Raw genomic sequence first — 14,735 nt, forward strand, 5'->3', positions numbered from 1 at the left:
AATATTTCCAGATAGTCGTAATATTTCTTGCTCCAGTCCTGTTGCATACTGCAATTCACTAAAGTTAAAAGTCCTTGTCAATTCCTTTGCAATTCATAATCAACTTGATAAATTTTTCATGCAGCTATATGGATTTTCTTGCTTTTTAGCAAACTTTGATATAAAAAAAAACTGAATATGCTCAACCCTATGACAATACTGAATTTATTCAAACTTGGCACTTAAAAGCTGTCTCTTCAAACGGCACTGATATCAGTTCACAGGGACTCTTGACATTACTAAGTTACCAAGAATGGAATATCTCCGTCAGCGGGGAAAAGCTGCAAGCACGAATGATGATTTGGTTTATCACAAGGCGCGAAGCTGCCACCAATATACTCCGAGTAACTGTGTGGTAATTTTAATTTGATCCAAGACTGGGAGTGCTTTAGGATTTCTCTTCCATACCGATTTCTTGCGAACAATCCAGGACTAAACGCCGTATCGATCCAGTTGCCCCGAATGTTTGCTTTGGTGAACGTTGAATGTTTTTGCAGCTCCGTTGGAAGATATTCAGTGTTTGTAACTGCACTTCTCCCCCAAACCTCGATATAAAATTTATTGAAATTTATCATAAAATATCCGCGCTCGCCATCATCTGTTATTTTATACTCCGTTAGCTTGTAACCATTTTCCTGGAAATGCTTGACGGTTTCTTTCTTGTCAAAGATTTCAAAGTCTGACAATAAGACCTTCAAATCTCCATCAAGGTCCCATGGAAGAAGGCCATTAAACTTAACGCCACCTAATATGGAACCAGCATCAAGCTCGAATGAAACATTATGCATGTCAGCAAACTCCTGAAAAAAGGAAAGCGCATCTGCATACTCTTCTTGACAACAAACTGGGAGTAAAGCGCTTTTGGCATTGCATTGGAAACCAATATCCTTACAAGAGAAGGAATGCTTCACTCCCTTGGGCAGTAACACCCGATTAAGCTGCCATTTTTTGGCCAAAGGTGTCCACACGTCTTTATCAGTTCGTTTGGAATACGAATGATAATCTGTCGTGAAATACATAGCATCTGGGCATGACATAATCAGTTTTCCACCATCAACAACACGTAAAAACCAATCTTCAAAAATAACCTCATTTGGAAGACTCTCGTCAAACTTCAACAGATTTGTTTTGGTAACGAAAGGACCCTGCAAGTAATCACAGTACATGCACTCGTTCCTGGAGTGATAATAGCCTTCCTGGTATTCCAAGACGTAGTTTTTTAGTTTAGTTTGCACACAGCCCGCTTTCCAGTGACCCGAGAGATCACGGTAAGCACCGCCAGCAACTTCAACATTTGGTATCTGACTGATCACACGAATTTGCCTCTCAATTTGGGTAAGCCATGTGAAGTGAAAAACATCACGTGCAACTAGCACATAAGGAGTAGAGACCTTGCTTATCAACATGTTCCAACCTTTGCCAAGGTTTGCATGATCGACTTTAACAACATCAATATTCTTAAACCTTTTGGCAGTCTCCGTCACTTCGTTGCTACGTGTTGCCAAATGAACATGAACTGTTGGGTAGGTGTCTGCAATTCCTTTTAAAACCTTTTCAATGTGTTGTTCATCTTCTTTGGGATATGCAACAGTATTTACTAAAATACTTATCACAGATCGAATTGGTTTGGCATTGGTACAGTTGGTGATAACCCAACCCGTGGCATAAAATGGAAAGCCAGCTAGGCTCCCTTTATACAGCTCAGGACACACATCCACGCTGCCATCTTTGTCGACGGTTTCACCGAGTGTACTCGCTGGTTGTAGTCTGTTGTCTAGGCGTGTTATAATTCCTCCTAATCGTTGAACCAATCTTACTGAGAGCACCTCTTTATTAATGAGTGAAGTTTGCATTTCTAGGTGGATATCCTTCAGTTCCTTTGTTATGCCCTTTTTAAAAGGCAGGAGTGGGTCATACCTGAAAAGAGATATTTAAAATATTTATATTATATTGATATTTATACAAGCAGCAATTATAAAGATAAGATGTTCTACATGACACGAGCATGGGACAAAGAAAAATTCTGAGTCCCCGACGGTAATCGAACCCATGGCCTCCCAGAATACCGGTTGGGCGCTCTAACCAACTGAGCTACGAGAGACTCGTGGTGAGCTAAGGCCATTTTACTAGGTTGATATGTGACACGCGTCTTGCATACTGCTAGGATCAGCAATGTCGAATTCATCAAGTTTTGTAGTAAATAATAAAGATGGTGAATTTTAAGCTCGGTAATAAATAATAAAGATATAGAGATTACTCCATGGAAAATGCGCGCGTACGATTTTTATTCACGAGTTGAGTAGTATCAGAAAACGAACGAGTGAGCGTAGCGAACGAGTGAGTTTTCTGATACAACTCTACGAGTGAATAAAAATCGTACAAAGCATTTTCCATGGTGTAATTTGTTTATTTTATAGATACTGAGGTTTTTGAAAAGCAAATTAAATCGCTCGACTTTTTATCAGTTACGCGCGTGATAAGATAATAAGATAAAAACTTTATTACCGTGTCTAGGAAACCCATTCATCTGCCATAAACTAAAATAACTAAAGCATGTTTGTCTTTCAAAATCACATCTTTAATGAAGTAGCACAAGAAATGAGACGTCAGTTTATACTCTCACAACTTTAACAGAAACAACTTTTGATAGAAAACCTGACTGAGACTTGTACAAAACTTGCAAGTTCCAGTTTAATGTTTTAACACAACAAAACAGCGCTAAACGCTGAATAACTCAACGCGAACTCGAGCGAACTTTTACCAAATTAAATCAAGAAAACAGTCTGCCAAAACCAAGGACAAACCTGCAGCTGCAGTGTCTTAGTCATCATCTGAATCAAAACTCGCTACAATCCCTCGGAGTGAAGACGGCCCGTATTCTTGTCCTTCCTTTGTGCGAATTTACTCAAAGGTTTATTCAACTCGGCAGGAGGAATTTCGGTTATCTCGCTTCGTGTTTCTCTTAAGTTTTGTTTGAAGAAACGTTGTGACAGCAAGGCCGTCTTGTTTCGTTTTCTTTATAGTGTTTTGGTTTTCCTGTTCTGCAATATAAACGACTCAGTGGAGCCGTTAAAAACACAAACAAACCTTGAACGTGTCTCCGCCATGTCGCCGGTGTTTACGACGAGAATCAAAATGGCGATACGTGTTGTGCACAAGTGAGTTTTCGTCGTTCGCGCTTGTGATTGGACGAACGACGTTTTTTCACTAGTGAGTTTTCATCGTTCGCCTTTCCTATTGGCTAATGCATTTTACGTATCATTTGTACGCAATCGTTTTTTCGTGAGAAAATCTCAGTATCTATGATATAAAAGATGTTCTACATGACACGAGCATGGGACAAAGAAAAGTTCTGAGTCCCCGACGGTAATCGAACCCATGGCCTCCCAGACACCGGTTGGGCGCTCTAACCAACTGAGCTACGAGAGACTCGTTGTGAGCTGGGCCATTTTACTAGGTTGATATGTGACACGCGTCCTGCATACTGCTAGGATCAGCAATGTCGAATTCATCAAGTTTTGTAGTAAATAATAAAGATGGTGAATTTTAAGCTCGGTAATAAATAATAAAGATAAGATGTTCTACATGACACGAGCATGGGACAAAGAAAAATTCTGGCTCCCCGACGGTAATCGAACCCATGGCCTCCCAGACACCGGTTGGGCGCTCTAACCAACTGAGCTACGAGAGACTCGTTGTGAGCTGGGCCAACCGGTATCTGGGAGGCCATGGGTTCGATTACCGTCGGGACTCAGAATTTTTCTTTGTCCCATGCTCGTGTCATGTAGAACATCTTATCTTTATTATTTATTACCGAGCTTAAAATTCACCATCTTTATTATTTACAAGCAGCAATTATGTTCAAGAGAATTTAAACATATTCAATAAGGTACCTAAAAGGTACCGTATTTTCTCATTTAAACGCCCCGGCGTTTAATTCAAACTTGGCTTGCTGCAGCCGGCGTTTATTTGAATTGTGCAGTTTATTCGGGCTCGATTTTTAATTAGCAATGAGTTTTATCCATCATTTTTGTCAAAAATGTATGTTGCTTATATACCAACAGCTTACTATACCACAAATAAATGCCTAAGGGGCCTATTTTCAACTTCAACTCGGAGACCCGGCGTTTATTCGGTACCCGGCGTTTAATTGAGAAAATACGGTACTGGCTCAAAGGTTTGATTTCCGTTTAATACCCACAAGGCCAAGAAGCTCTTGGAGAATTGGGTTGGGGTTTAAGACTTACACGTGCAGTATAGTAGCTGCAAAGATATCGGCCTCTGCATAATCTTATTTCTGAAAATTGGACATACAGTAAAAACCCACGTATGAGAACCTTAAGAACCTAAGCTGCCTAAAATCCCACTAAATGTCATTTCTATATAAGAACCTATTTAGTCTTAGTTTGAAAAATCAAGGTTCTTAAAGCGACTGTGTCACGGATTTTAGCGAAATTTAGGCATGGGAAATGCGCATCAAATTCGGCGAATCATAAAAAATAACCTCTTAAAACAGTGAAGGAACATTTCAATTACACAGTAAATACAAAAGAAGGTACGGATGGCCAAAAGTGACAAAGATTGAAACGGATTGCGATATGGTTTTTGAAATGTTGTTGGGCTGAACATTTTTCAAAGTTAATCTCGTTTGCTGGTAACTTAATTAACCTTGCGTAGCCGGTTCATAATCTGGCCGGCGTTTTTTTTTGTCGTTTGTCGTTTTGTCGGTAAATCGTTTTAGACCCACGCGGCCCAGCCGGCTCCTTGGTCACGGTCACGCAAGATTTGATGTTTACTAGCGATCACTCGTTTCACATGAACACTCAGCTTTTTGTTTAGAGTGAAATGCATATTTTTGTGTCATTTGAGTGTTTTACCAGAAGAGAGGACTGAATAGTCACATAACGAAACCAAAGACAGCTTGGACATGTCCAAGCTATTTAAAACTACCACTATGTCAGTCCCATGCCACGCGAATGACGCGATCGCTCGCCTGTAGCTATAATAATCATTCACCTTTTTTAAAAAATATTTACGAATACGTATTTACTCGAATAAGCGCCGCCCCCGAATAGCGCCCCCCTCGCCGCCCTTTCGGAAAAAATTTTATCCCCCCCCCCCCCCCGGGTTTTTTTTTTTTTATTTTTTTTTTTTTTTTTTTTTTTTTTTTTTTCTCCCCTTTTTTTTTTTTTTTTTTTTTTTGCCGCTCCCCCCTCCTCTTTTAGGAAATACTTTTTAAAATAAAAATTTTGTTTTAATTTCCCCCCCCCCTCCCCCCCCCCCCACCCCCTCGTGTTTAATCCCCGCCCCGCTAATACTCTGCGCTCTGTTTGTGTGAAATATTTATTTTTGTGTTATTCAGGCGTTTGGCTCGGAGCGAGTACAAGTCGTAAAATTTACCCGGAACATGTTCAATATTGCAAAACAACGACTTGTTTTCTGGAGTTCCAATATTTTTGTTTTGAGTTTATTTTGGGAATCGAAACGTATAAAATTGCAAGGCACGGTACACGTCATCGCGCCAGGGGAATTACCTGTACAGTCAGGTATGCTCTATTTATACTTGCAAAAGCTCGTCGGACGACGCTAAACGGAGAAATACAGCGGGATGGCCTTAACCTAAACTTTATTTTGGCGTGAAGTGGACTTCTTTTTAATGCCATTCATGAACTGGTTTGGGTTTATTTTATTGAACATTCGAACCAAAATAAATATTTACGTTTAAAGCAAAACTATGACACGGTGATGAAATTCATGTCACGCACACTCCGTGACTCACGCAATCACAACTTGTGTGTTTCTCGAGTGACTGCTTTTCTAAAGATTTTTTACTGTGCGGCGCCGCAACCTCGTTCCCAGGGTCTCTCTCTCCTGCCCCCTAGAGCGAGAGAAGAGAGGGGGCATGCAGGAGAGAGAGACCCTGGGAACGAGGTTGTGCGGCGCCGTACCTTTCTAGCCAAAGAAATGAAAGAGGTGGTCAAACATTAACCGCACGGTTATAAACTGCTTTCAGTTTCTTGTTCTTGCAAAAGTTCGTCGGACGATGCTATACAACTAAACGGAGAAATGCAACGGGATGGCCTTAGTCTACTCTTTATTTTGGCGTTAAATGGACTTCTTTTTAAAGCCATTCATTAACTGGTTTGGGTTTATTTTGTTGAAAATTCGGAACAAAATAAATATTTGCATGTGTAAGCAGGAATTTATCCCGCTAGGCATGTTTAAAGCAAGAGATGACGCGGAGAAGGAAATTCCTGTCACGCACACTCCGTGGCTCACGCAAACACGACCTCAAGTGACTGCTTTTCTGAAGATTTTTTACTTGTGCGGCGCCGTGCCTTTCAAGCCAAAGAACTGAAAGACGTGGTCAAACATTAACCGCACGGTTAAAAAGTGCCTAAGTTTCTTGTTTAAATTATAATGCCCGGGAGACACATTTGGTTACATTGAAGCTATAGTTTTGTCATTTAGATCCAGAGAAGTAATTTCTTTTGAAAAAGTAAGTTTCATAGCGAGTTTTTGGCAAAACTTAATAAAATAAACTTCACTCGGCAGTGACACAGTCCCTTTGATGTTATACGTGGGTTTTTACTGTAGCAAATACGAAGACAGTTGAAAAGGGAGATGTAGCATGTACTTAATTGCAATAAAATGTGCTGATAGGGTAGAAAAATGCAAAAAGTGAATGAGGCGGAGTTATCAACTGTCGGGGAGCGTACGTTGCATTAGGCCGTGTTCACACTTAGTGCCCGAGCATTGCTACCTGGGCACCGGCAAAATAAGCGTCGTGTTCACAAACAGAGAACCTAAGTATCCAAGGACCATTAAGTGCCCGAGACTTTCGACCTTGAACTTGGGCACGGGCACCGTGCCCGAAATATGGCATAAGTACTTAAAAAAAAAAATAGTCTGTTCACATTAGTGCCCAGCGAGAATCGTAATCGGGCACCGTACCCAGGCACCAAGTGTGAACACAGCCTTAGACTTGACAATTCCGAAGTTCTTACAGTTTTATTGTCCGGTCGAAACGAAAGCTATCAGAACATCAAAAACACCTCAAAACTTTATCAAAATCATTACTTAGTGGCACTTGAACGATACGACGTACAGCACTACAGGCAACTCTATCTAAAACGGACACCGTCGGGACCGGCTCCAACTGTCCGTCTTAGAAAGGTGTCCGTCTTATAGGGGGTTTAGTTACAGTTTGGCCGTCCCCTTTTCTTTCTCGGTTTACCCTCGAATGCGTTTCCTCATTTTGGGTCGGGAGAGAAAAGCGAAAACAGATGAACCACCAACACTCTTTTGCGATCTGCGAGCATCCACGACCTTCTAGCAACCGCTGGAAAAGGAAGTCTTTGATATTTCTAATATTACAACTTTTTTTGGAAAACCCAAAATTTGGGTCGGTCGGACGACGGTAAACGGAGGAAAAAAGGGACGGCCTTATTGCTTTGCACTGCGTTGTTGCAGTCCTTATAGAACGTCGGCAAAAAAGCGAAAAGAAAACGAGAAAGTTGGACTCAAGAATGACTAAAAAATAGATCCTCTTTTGGAAATTTCCTTCGCATGGATGTTACGTCCTTTAGTGAGCTGCTTTAGTTAATAGCATAAGTTATCAAGCGCCAGGAGACTAACATGAGAAGCACAATACCACCCAGAGAACTTCTCATTAAGAGTGACGCGTTCAGTGGTATATTTCTCAAAGTTTAATTTGAATCAGCCGCATCTTCAGCCTCCATGTTGGAGCTTTCCACCAAGCCACGCGCATGTGATAGCAAACGCGAAAACGACTGGTTGACGTCGTTTAACAAGCAACAACGTATTGAGCGAAACAGATCCAAGCCCCTTCCGTTCAACAACATTCAACAGCCGTTCAGCATGTCGAATGGCATATTTCAACATCCAACATCACATGTTAAGTCAGTGATACACGGTTCAACATTTGTTGAGCAATAAATGTCGCGACAACAAGTTTCAACTTGTTGAACGAATGTTGAACCGTGTATCATTGGTTTTATAACGAACTCTTGGAAATTTGTGGGATTTCTTTTGTGTCGAAACGCTCTGACTTTGATATGATCATAATGGGTAAAGTTCTCCCAGAAAATTAAGATCAAACATAACCTTTTAGCCAAGTGCCTGTTTGCATGCATGGGGGAATGTTTCTCGTGGTAGGACGATTACCCAACGTTGGCTCGGGAACAGGTTGGCTCTGGGTGGAGGGTCACGCGCTTTGAAGGTAGGGTGAGGGGGGCAAGCAAATTTTTCCAAATATTAAAACACTCTGGCTATTTTTGACTCGTTTACTAAGGGCAAATCTAGACATACAAAGCATGCGTGAAACTGGGAGGGGCAATTTTCGGCTCGTTAGCAAAAAGATGGCTCGAGGAAGAGGGTAACCCTTCTACCAGGGACAACTTCTTCTAAGTACACACATACCTGTTTATCTGTGCACGTGGAAAGTAAAGATAATGTAACACTATCTCTATGCCAATGAGAAAGGTGAAAGACAAAAAAACACACGTCCAAGAAGGGCCCAACGCCATTGACTCGTGAAGCAAACTGTCAAATCTGTGAAGGAGTATATTAACGATGAGCATAAACAAGCAAAGATATGAACTACGTCTTGAAAAGTTGGCATCGAAAAACAAACATCTACAGTCCAGTGCAGTGAAACTATACCACAGGACGTTTTCAAGTACTGCAGATCCGGATTTGAACAAAAATTGTGGCAGATCGACGAATTGGCCAAAAAATACACTGATGTGTGGATTTGCGTACCCCTTTTAACCCCCCCCCCCCCTTCCTCTTTGCATTTTTGTTTATCGGCGTAGAGGAAATCAACAAGTTTGTATTTTGTAGCCTGTGTACAGCCGCCCGCCACATTTCAACGCAACATATCCCAACTTTGCTGGGTCATGTTGTGAGATGTTGTGAAGCAGCTGGCCAAACGCACGCAAGATTTCAACGCAACATTGTTGTGCACAACATGTTGCACGAGTTTGGCTTCCTTGTTGCAATATGTTGCGGTATGTTGGATGGCGCAAATCGAGCTAGTGCGCATGCTCCAGCGCAACAATGTTGCACGAACGTGGCCAAACGAGTACAACATCATGCAACATCCAAAAATGTTACGAGATGTTGGTTAAAAAAATTTGACCATTTTCAAACTTGGTCCAACATCAATTACATAATCCAAAATGTTGCAACATGTTGCAACAATGTGGCCAAACGATTGTAACATGCTGTGCGCAACAACGTTGGGATACCGTAAAATTCCGGTTATAAGCCCCCTCCCCCCGCTTATAAGCCCCCCCGGTTATAGGCCCATCTACCTGGAAACAAAAAAAATACATCCGATTATAAGCCCTCTCGGATATAAGCCCCCCTCTCCCGGATAACAGAACTGAAAAAGGCTAAATTTTCCTTTTTATGTGTTTTTAACTGAAAAACGTATTTTGATCGATACTCCCGTGGGCCGTTTCGAAACGATTTTTTATTCCGCTTATAAGCCCTCCTGGATATAAGCCCCTCCGTTTATAAGCCCACCCAAAACCCCTTACGAAGTTGTATAAGCCCAGAGCTTATAACCGGAATTTTACGGTATGTTGCGTTGAAATGTTGCATGCGTTTGGCCGGGCCTTATATAAAAGACTGAACATTGGGGACAGCGGGTGGCTGTACACAGGCTGGCTAATCCTATGTTAATTTATTACAATTTTCTTGCGTGAAGTAAACAAATTTCTTGACAACTGCGAAGTGAAGATCCTTTTTCTAATCGCTAAGCAATAGACCTCTTTAGCTACGTATGTCGTTTCAAATTTTGTGATGTTCTCCAGAGAATTATTGCTGTCTAACTTTATATTATTCTTTCATTTCATTGTCCGCTTTAGCCTCGTTTGTTTGTTGTCCCGTTTTAGACCACGGGATGTTATCCTTGAGAATTATTTCCTTCAAATTCCAAAAAACAACAACAAAGAAATTAATAAATTTTCTGACAGATAAAGGCTGGTTCTCATATGATCGCCCCGATCGTCTCGGTCGCTTCTGTCGTTTGCAAATTCTGAGGCGATCGAGGCGATCGAAGCGATTGGAAGCGATCAGGGAGTTCTCATATGATCGCCCCGATCGTCTGGTATATGCAAAATAGGGTTAATCAACCAAGATAATAATACATGATCTTTTCTTTGTTCCCGCATATGAATATTCGATTTTATTCCGATCGACGCACGTGTGTTTTTTCAAAACTCCGATATCGCTTATGGCAGCCTTCGATGAAAAGTCAAAATTCGTGGCCTCCTATCTTCTCATTATTGCCGTTTTACGGCGAAGAAGCAAAATGGAGGCCAAACGGAAACGTAGTTCTGAGTAATACTGATGCACCATGGGACAGTTTGGATCGCTTCGATCGTCTCCCTCTGTGGCAGTAGTTCTCATATAATCGTTCGCGATCGCCGCGGTCTGCGACCGATCGCCCGGATAGAACACGGGCGATCGAGGCGATCGCGATCGCCCCGATCGTCGCAGACGTCTCTGTAATGTTCTCATATGATCGCCCCGATCGCAAGCAAACTTTTTGAAGCGACAGAGGCGACAGAGACGATCGCGGCGATCATATGAGAACCAGCCTTAAAGGAAAAATTCTCTAGGGAACAGATGGCAATTTACATAAAAGCTCAGGTCACACCACAAACATTTTTCGCTAATTCTATGCCCAGTCAAGCAAAACTAGTCAGCTGCAAAGCCAATATCAGTAAAATCCTGCGAGTAAGAACCTAGCATTAAATAACTTTTTAGGCTAAAATTTGCAAATTAGATACCATATTTATAATAACCTATTTAGCCTCAAATTTGGAAACAGGTTCTTATTTTCTAAAATTGATTAAAAATGTTTACTATTGGAAAATAAGTTTGGACAAAACATTTATACTGTGCATGTATGTCATGTCATATTTTAAATGATTAGTGCTTCATTTTTACATAAGCACTTATGTGGAATGCAAATTTTATACAAGGAATACGATTCTTTCCAGAGGTAAAGGCAATTCGTAGAAATTCTAAACTATTTCTGAGTGCCGGGCATTCATTCTTTTCGAGACCCTTCCTGGCTGCCGGGCATACTGTATGCGCACGGTAAAAAATAAACCGTTCGATTTAGCATTCAACTCTAGTGCAACAGCTTTCTTCTCCTTCAAACGAAGCTCTGATCCGACAACGGAAATCGAAACCGGTGCGTATCTACCTACTAGTTATGCAACGCTTTCGAGTGGGATATTCCATAGTGACTATGGAATATCCCACGAGTCACTTGTATTTTCTCGGTATACACGCGAGCCTTTAGGCGAGTGTGTACACGAAGAAAATACAAGTGACTCGTGGGATATTCCATAGTATACCACTCGAAAGCGTTGCATAACTAGTATGTAATTTAATCAACAGCGATATAAACGACAGCAAGGTCACGCAAACGTAGAAAACCACCTTTGCACGTTGATGTTTTCACATGTTTTCATATATCACCAGTGTGAGCAACGTTGTTTAAAACGAGTGCAGGTTTTTGTCAAGGGTCGAGGGTATTTTGCGAAACAAATCGCCGACAGTTTTAAACCTTGGACATTTTACTCTCGACAGTCGACATTTTACCCTCGACCCTCGACAAAACTCCGCTTTATACGTTTAAAACTAGCCTATACCGAGGTTTTGTGACACGTCCGGCTGCATCGCAGGCTACTCTAAATAATGACTTATTTTTATGTCGTTACGCCACGCCGCTAATTGTGACCCAAATATTTGCTTGTTGTTTGTAATTGTATCGGTAACACCGTGGCCACCGTGTATAGAAATGAAAAACTGAAATGAAGTTCTTCGGCAGTTGTACTGCGGGCGGTTGAAAAGCGCAAAGCGCTCCGCACGCTATACCGCCTGCAGCGCGGCATTTGTGAAACCAGCTAAAACGTCGGACATACCTGGAATTTTCGTTAAACGTGTGAAGCGAAAGCAATACAAGCTGTATCCAGACGAATGTTACTGTAGTAAGCCGTTTTTGCCTCGTGTCACGTGATCAAGGCAAGATGATATTGCACGTGCATACTATCATGACTCTATCATATCAGGGCTTCCTACATTCTTGTCCCGGGGGAGGGGGGGGGGGGGGGTACTCCCATATGTGGCCTATATAGGTATGTGCCGCCCGATAGGGTATGGTTTTTGAGGTTCTCGGTCCTTAAATAGGGTATCATTTTTGCTCCTTTTGGCAATGTGTTCCGGGTGTGATCCTTAGGTAGGGTACCTAAATTCTATTAGCTAAAATAAACGCCCAGCTAAACGAAAAAAAAGGTTTCTTAAAACTGAATTTTCTGTTCAGGTATTAGTAAAGCGATTTTATAAAGATTTTTTTTTGCCGTGCGCGGTTAGCCATTATTTGGGTCGTCACGGAACGCTTTTCCTCCCCTTGAATAGGGTGTCATTTTTCGGTTTTGGGCCTTAAAAAGGGTATCATTTTTCTTTTTTTTTTTCTTTAAATAGGGGGGGGGGTAAACCTTGGCGGCACACTCCTATCCAAAGTTTATGGGAGTACCCCCCCCCCCCCGGGATTCTTGTACTGAAAGACATAAGACAAAGACATATATTATTTATACACGAAGAGCTTATGCAAGTAAAAATAAACGATAATAACGAACGACGTTTCGGAGTCGTCATGGCTCCATTATCAAGTTAACAAAAATGAAAAGAATAAACTGTCAGAAAAAGTTCGCTTAAGATTAACATAATAAAATATGCAATGTCACGCAAATAGTTTGGCTCGGATTGAGTCTGATTGGACATTCAGAGATGGTGACAATTCTCTGATTACTAGCATTTCATGCACTAAACAATCAAACTTATTCTTGCACTTCTTGATGACATGAAACTGTTTGTCAAGGTCTTTTGGGACAATACAGTGTTTGTCTCTATAATGCTTGCCAATAGGATATGTTTTGTTCTTGTGCTCGTCCACGCGCTGATGTAAATGCCTCAGTGTATATCCTACATAACTTGCATCACACAAGTCGCATTGAAATCTGTATACAACACACTGCTGGTTTACAATAGGTGGTTTTTTCTCTTGTACTTTAAGCTTCTGTTCGATTTTGTTGCTAACAAAAACTGGTTGAAAAAGTTCATTAAAAAATTACGATTTTAATTAAAAATGAAACTAAAATTACAATTGAAACGGTCTTTAAAAATTACAGTCAACAGAAAGGGCAACTGCAGCTTTCTTCTATGGGTAATTTTGATTCGGACAGTAATTTCTTTAAAAGAGGCGGAATAATCGGAATAGGAATAATCGGGCGCTCATTATTCCGTTAAGGCAGGGGTAAATGTGAATTTGAGTGAAATTTTAGGAGGTTTAAAGAAAGGAAAGGAGAAAGAAAATGTTTTTGAAACACCACCAGACAGTTGATCCCCGCAAGAGCACTCTAGGTTGTCAGGGGGACTAACTGGTGTCCGTCTACCAATTTTAAACTTCAAATTCTAATTTTAAAATCACATTAAATCTCCCATATTTCTTATTTCTCTAAATTTTACTAATCCTTTGAGAAAAGTTATCTCCTCCCAAAAATCACCCCAAAATTTAAAAAACCCCGCAAAACATAGGTTCAAATGAGCAGAGAGTTTTTTGATTGATTGAAATGCTAACGAGATATTTGCATTATTAAAAGCCACATTAAACGGTGGAAAACGGCTTTCGCATGAACCCCACCTTATGAAGGCCTGGTTAAACTAGGAAACATTGTTTCTTGTCATATTTCCTAGGTGGCTAAATTAGCGGGAGGCAAGAAAAACGTTTTGCTTTCCGAGTGGCTAAACTATGGAAAACAATGCACCGGGAACAAAGTGTCATGCATGCGAACAAGCTAGTCAATATTGCTTCCAGGGTGGATAAACTGGGCAACATATGTTTCGGGAGCAAATTTGTGTCTGGGAAGCAAAAATGTTTTTGACTTGAGGCAGATCGAAATATTTTTTTCCGTGAAGCAAAATTTTGTTTCCGCAACATATATGTTTCCCGCTTGGCAAAACTGGAAAACTAAGGCGTCCGCAACAATTTTCCTGCAACATTGTTTCTTAGTTTAGCCAGGCCTTTAAAATTCCTACTCGAAAATTTTCGTAATTCCATCATTTCACTGAAAACCCTCATTATCCTATTAAAAAATCTGCTTATTCTAAACAATATCTTTCCAACTTTAGGTATTGTAAAATTCCGGTTTTAAGACCACCCCCCCCCCTCCCTCCCCCGCTTATAAGCTCCCCTGGTTATAGGGCCCCTCTACCTAGAAACAAAAAAATAAACCCTTCTGGTTATATGCCCCCACCGATGGATGACAGTACAGAACAGGGATAAATGTTGCTTTATTATGACTTTTGAACTTAAAAACTTATTTCGATCAACATTGCCGTGGCTCGTTTCGAAATGATTCTTTTATTCCGCTTATAAGCCCCCCCCCCCCCCCTTGAATAAAAGCCCTCCCGTTTATAAGCCCACCCAAAACCCCTTACGAAGTTATATAGCGCTTATTTTATTATAGTAATACGTTGCCACCTTAGTGTTACTAGTATAAGCTTGCAGGGCGTAGCCAGGGTTTCTGCATAGGGGGCCCCAAATGTCGCATCAGCTCGCCCGATTGAACTGGGTGCCGAAGGTGCCCGTT

General features: G+C 41.1%; 1 protein-coding gene across 2 annotated transcripts; it reads right to left on the minus strand.

Moving 5' to 3' along the window:
* Positions 1–26: 26 nt before the first annotated feature.
* Positions 27–12,082, minus strand: LOC144644262 (uncharacterized). 2 transcript variants are annotated; one of them, XM_078503713.1, is made up of 3 exons: positions 12,009–12,082; positions 8,482–8,613; positions 27–1,956 (listed from the first exon to the last, which is right to left on the minus strand). In XM_078503713.1, the coding sequence occupies exons 2-3, from the start codon at positions 8,586–8,588 to the stop codon at positions 279–281; spliced, it is 1,785 nt and encodes a 594-aa protein (XP_078359839.1). In that variant the 5' UTR covers positions 8,589–8,613; positions 12,009–12,082; the 3' UTR covers positions 27–278. The 2 variants fall into 2 exon arrangements, with proteins under 2 accessions (XP_078359839.1, XP_078359840.1); XM_078503714.1 differs by lacking the exon at positions 8,482–8,613 and having other exon boundaries at positions 12,009–12,076.
* Between the last annotated feature and the right edge of the window lie 2,653 nt (positions 12,083–14,735).

The sequence above is a fragment of the Oculina patagonica genome, chromosome 2 (genome assembly GCF_052425735.1).
Source record: "Oculina patagonica isolate OP01 chromosome 2, crgOcupat, whole genome shotgun sequence".
Classification (NCBI taxonomy): Eukaryota; Metazoa; Cnidaria; class Anthozoa; order Scleractinia; family Oculinidae; genus Oculina; species Oculina patagonica.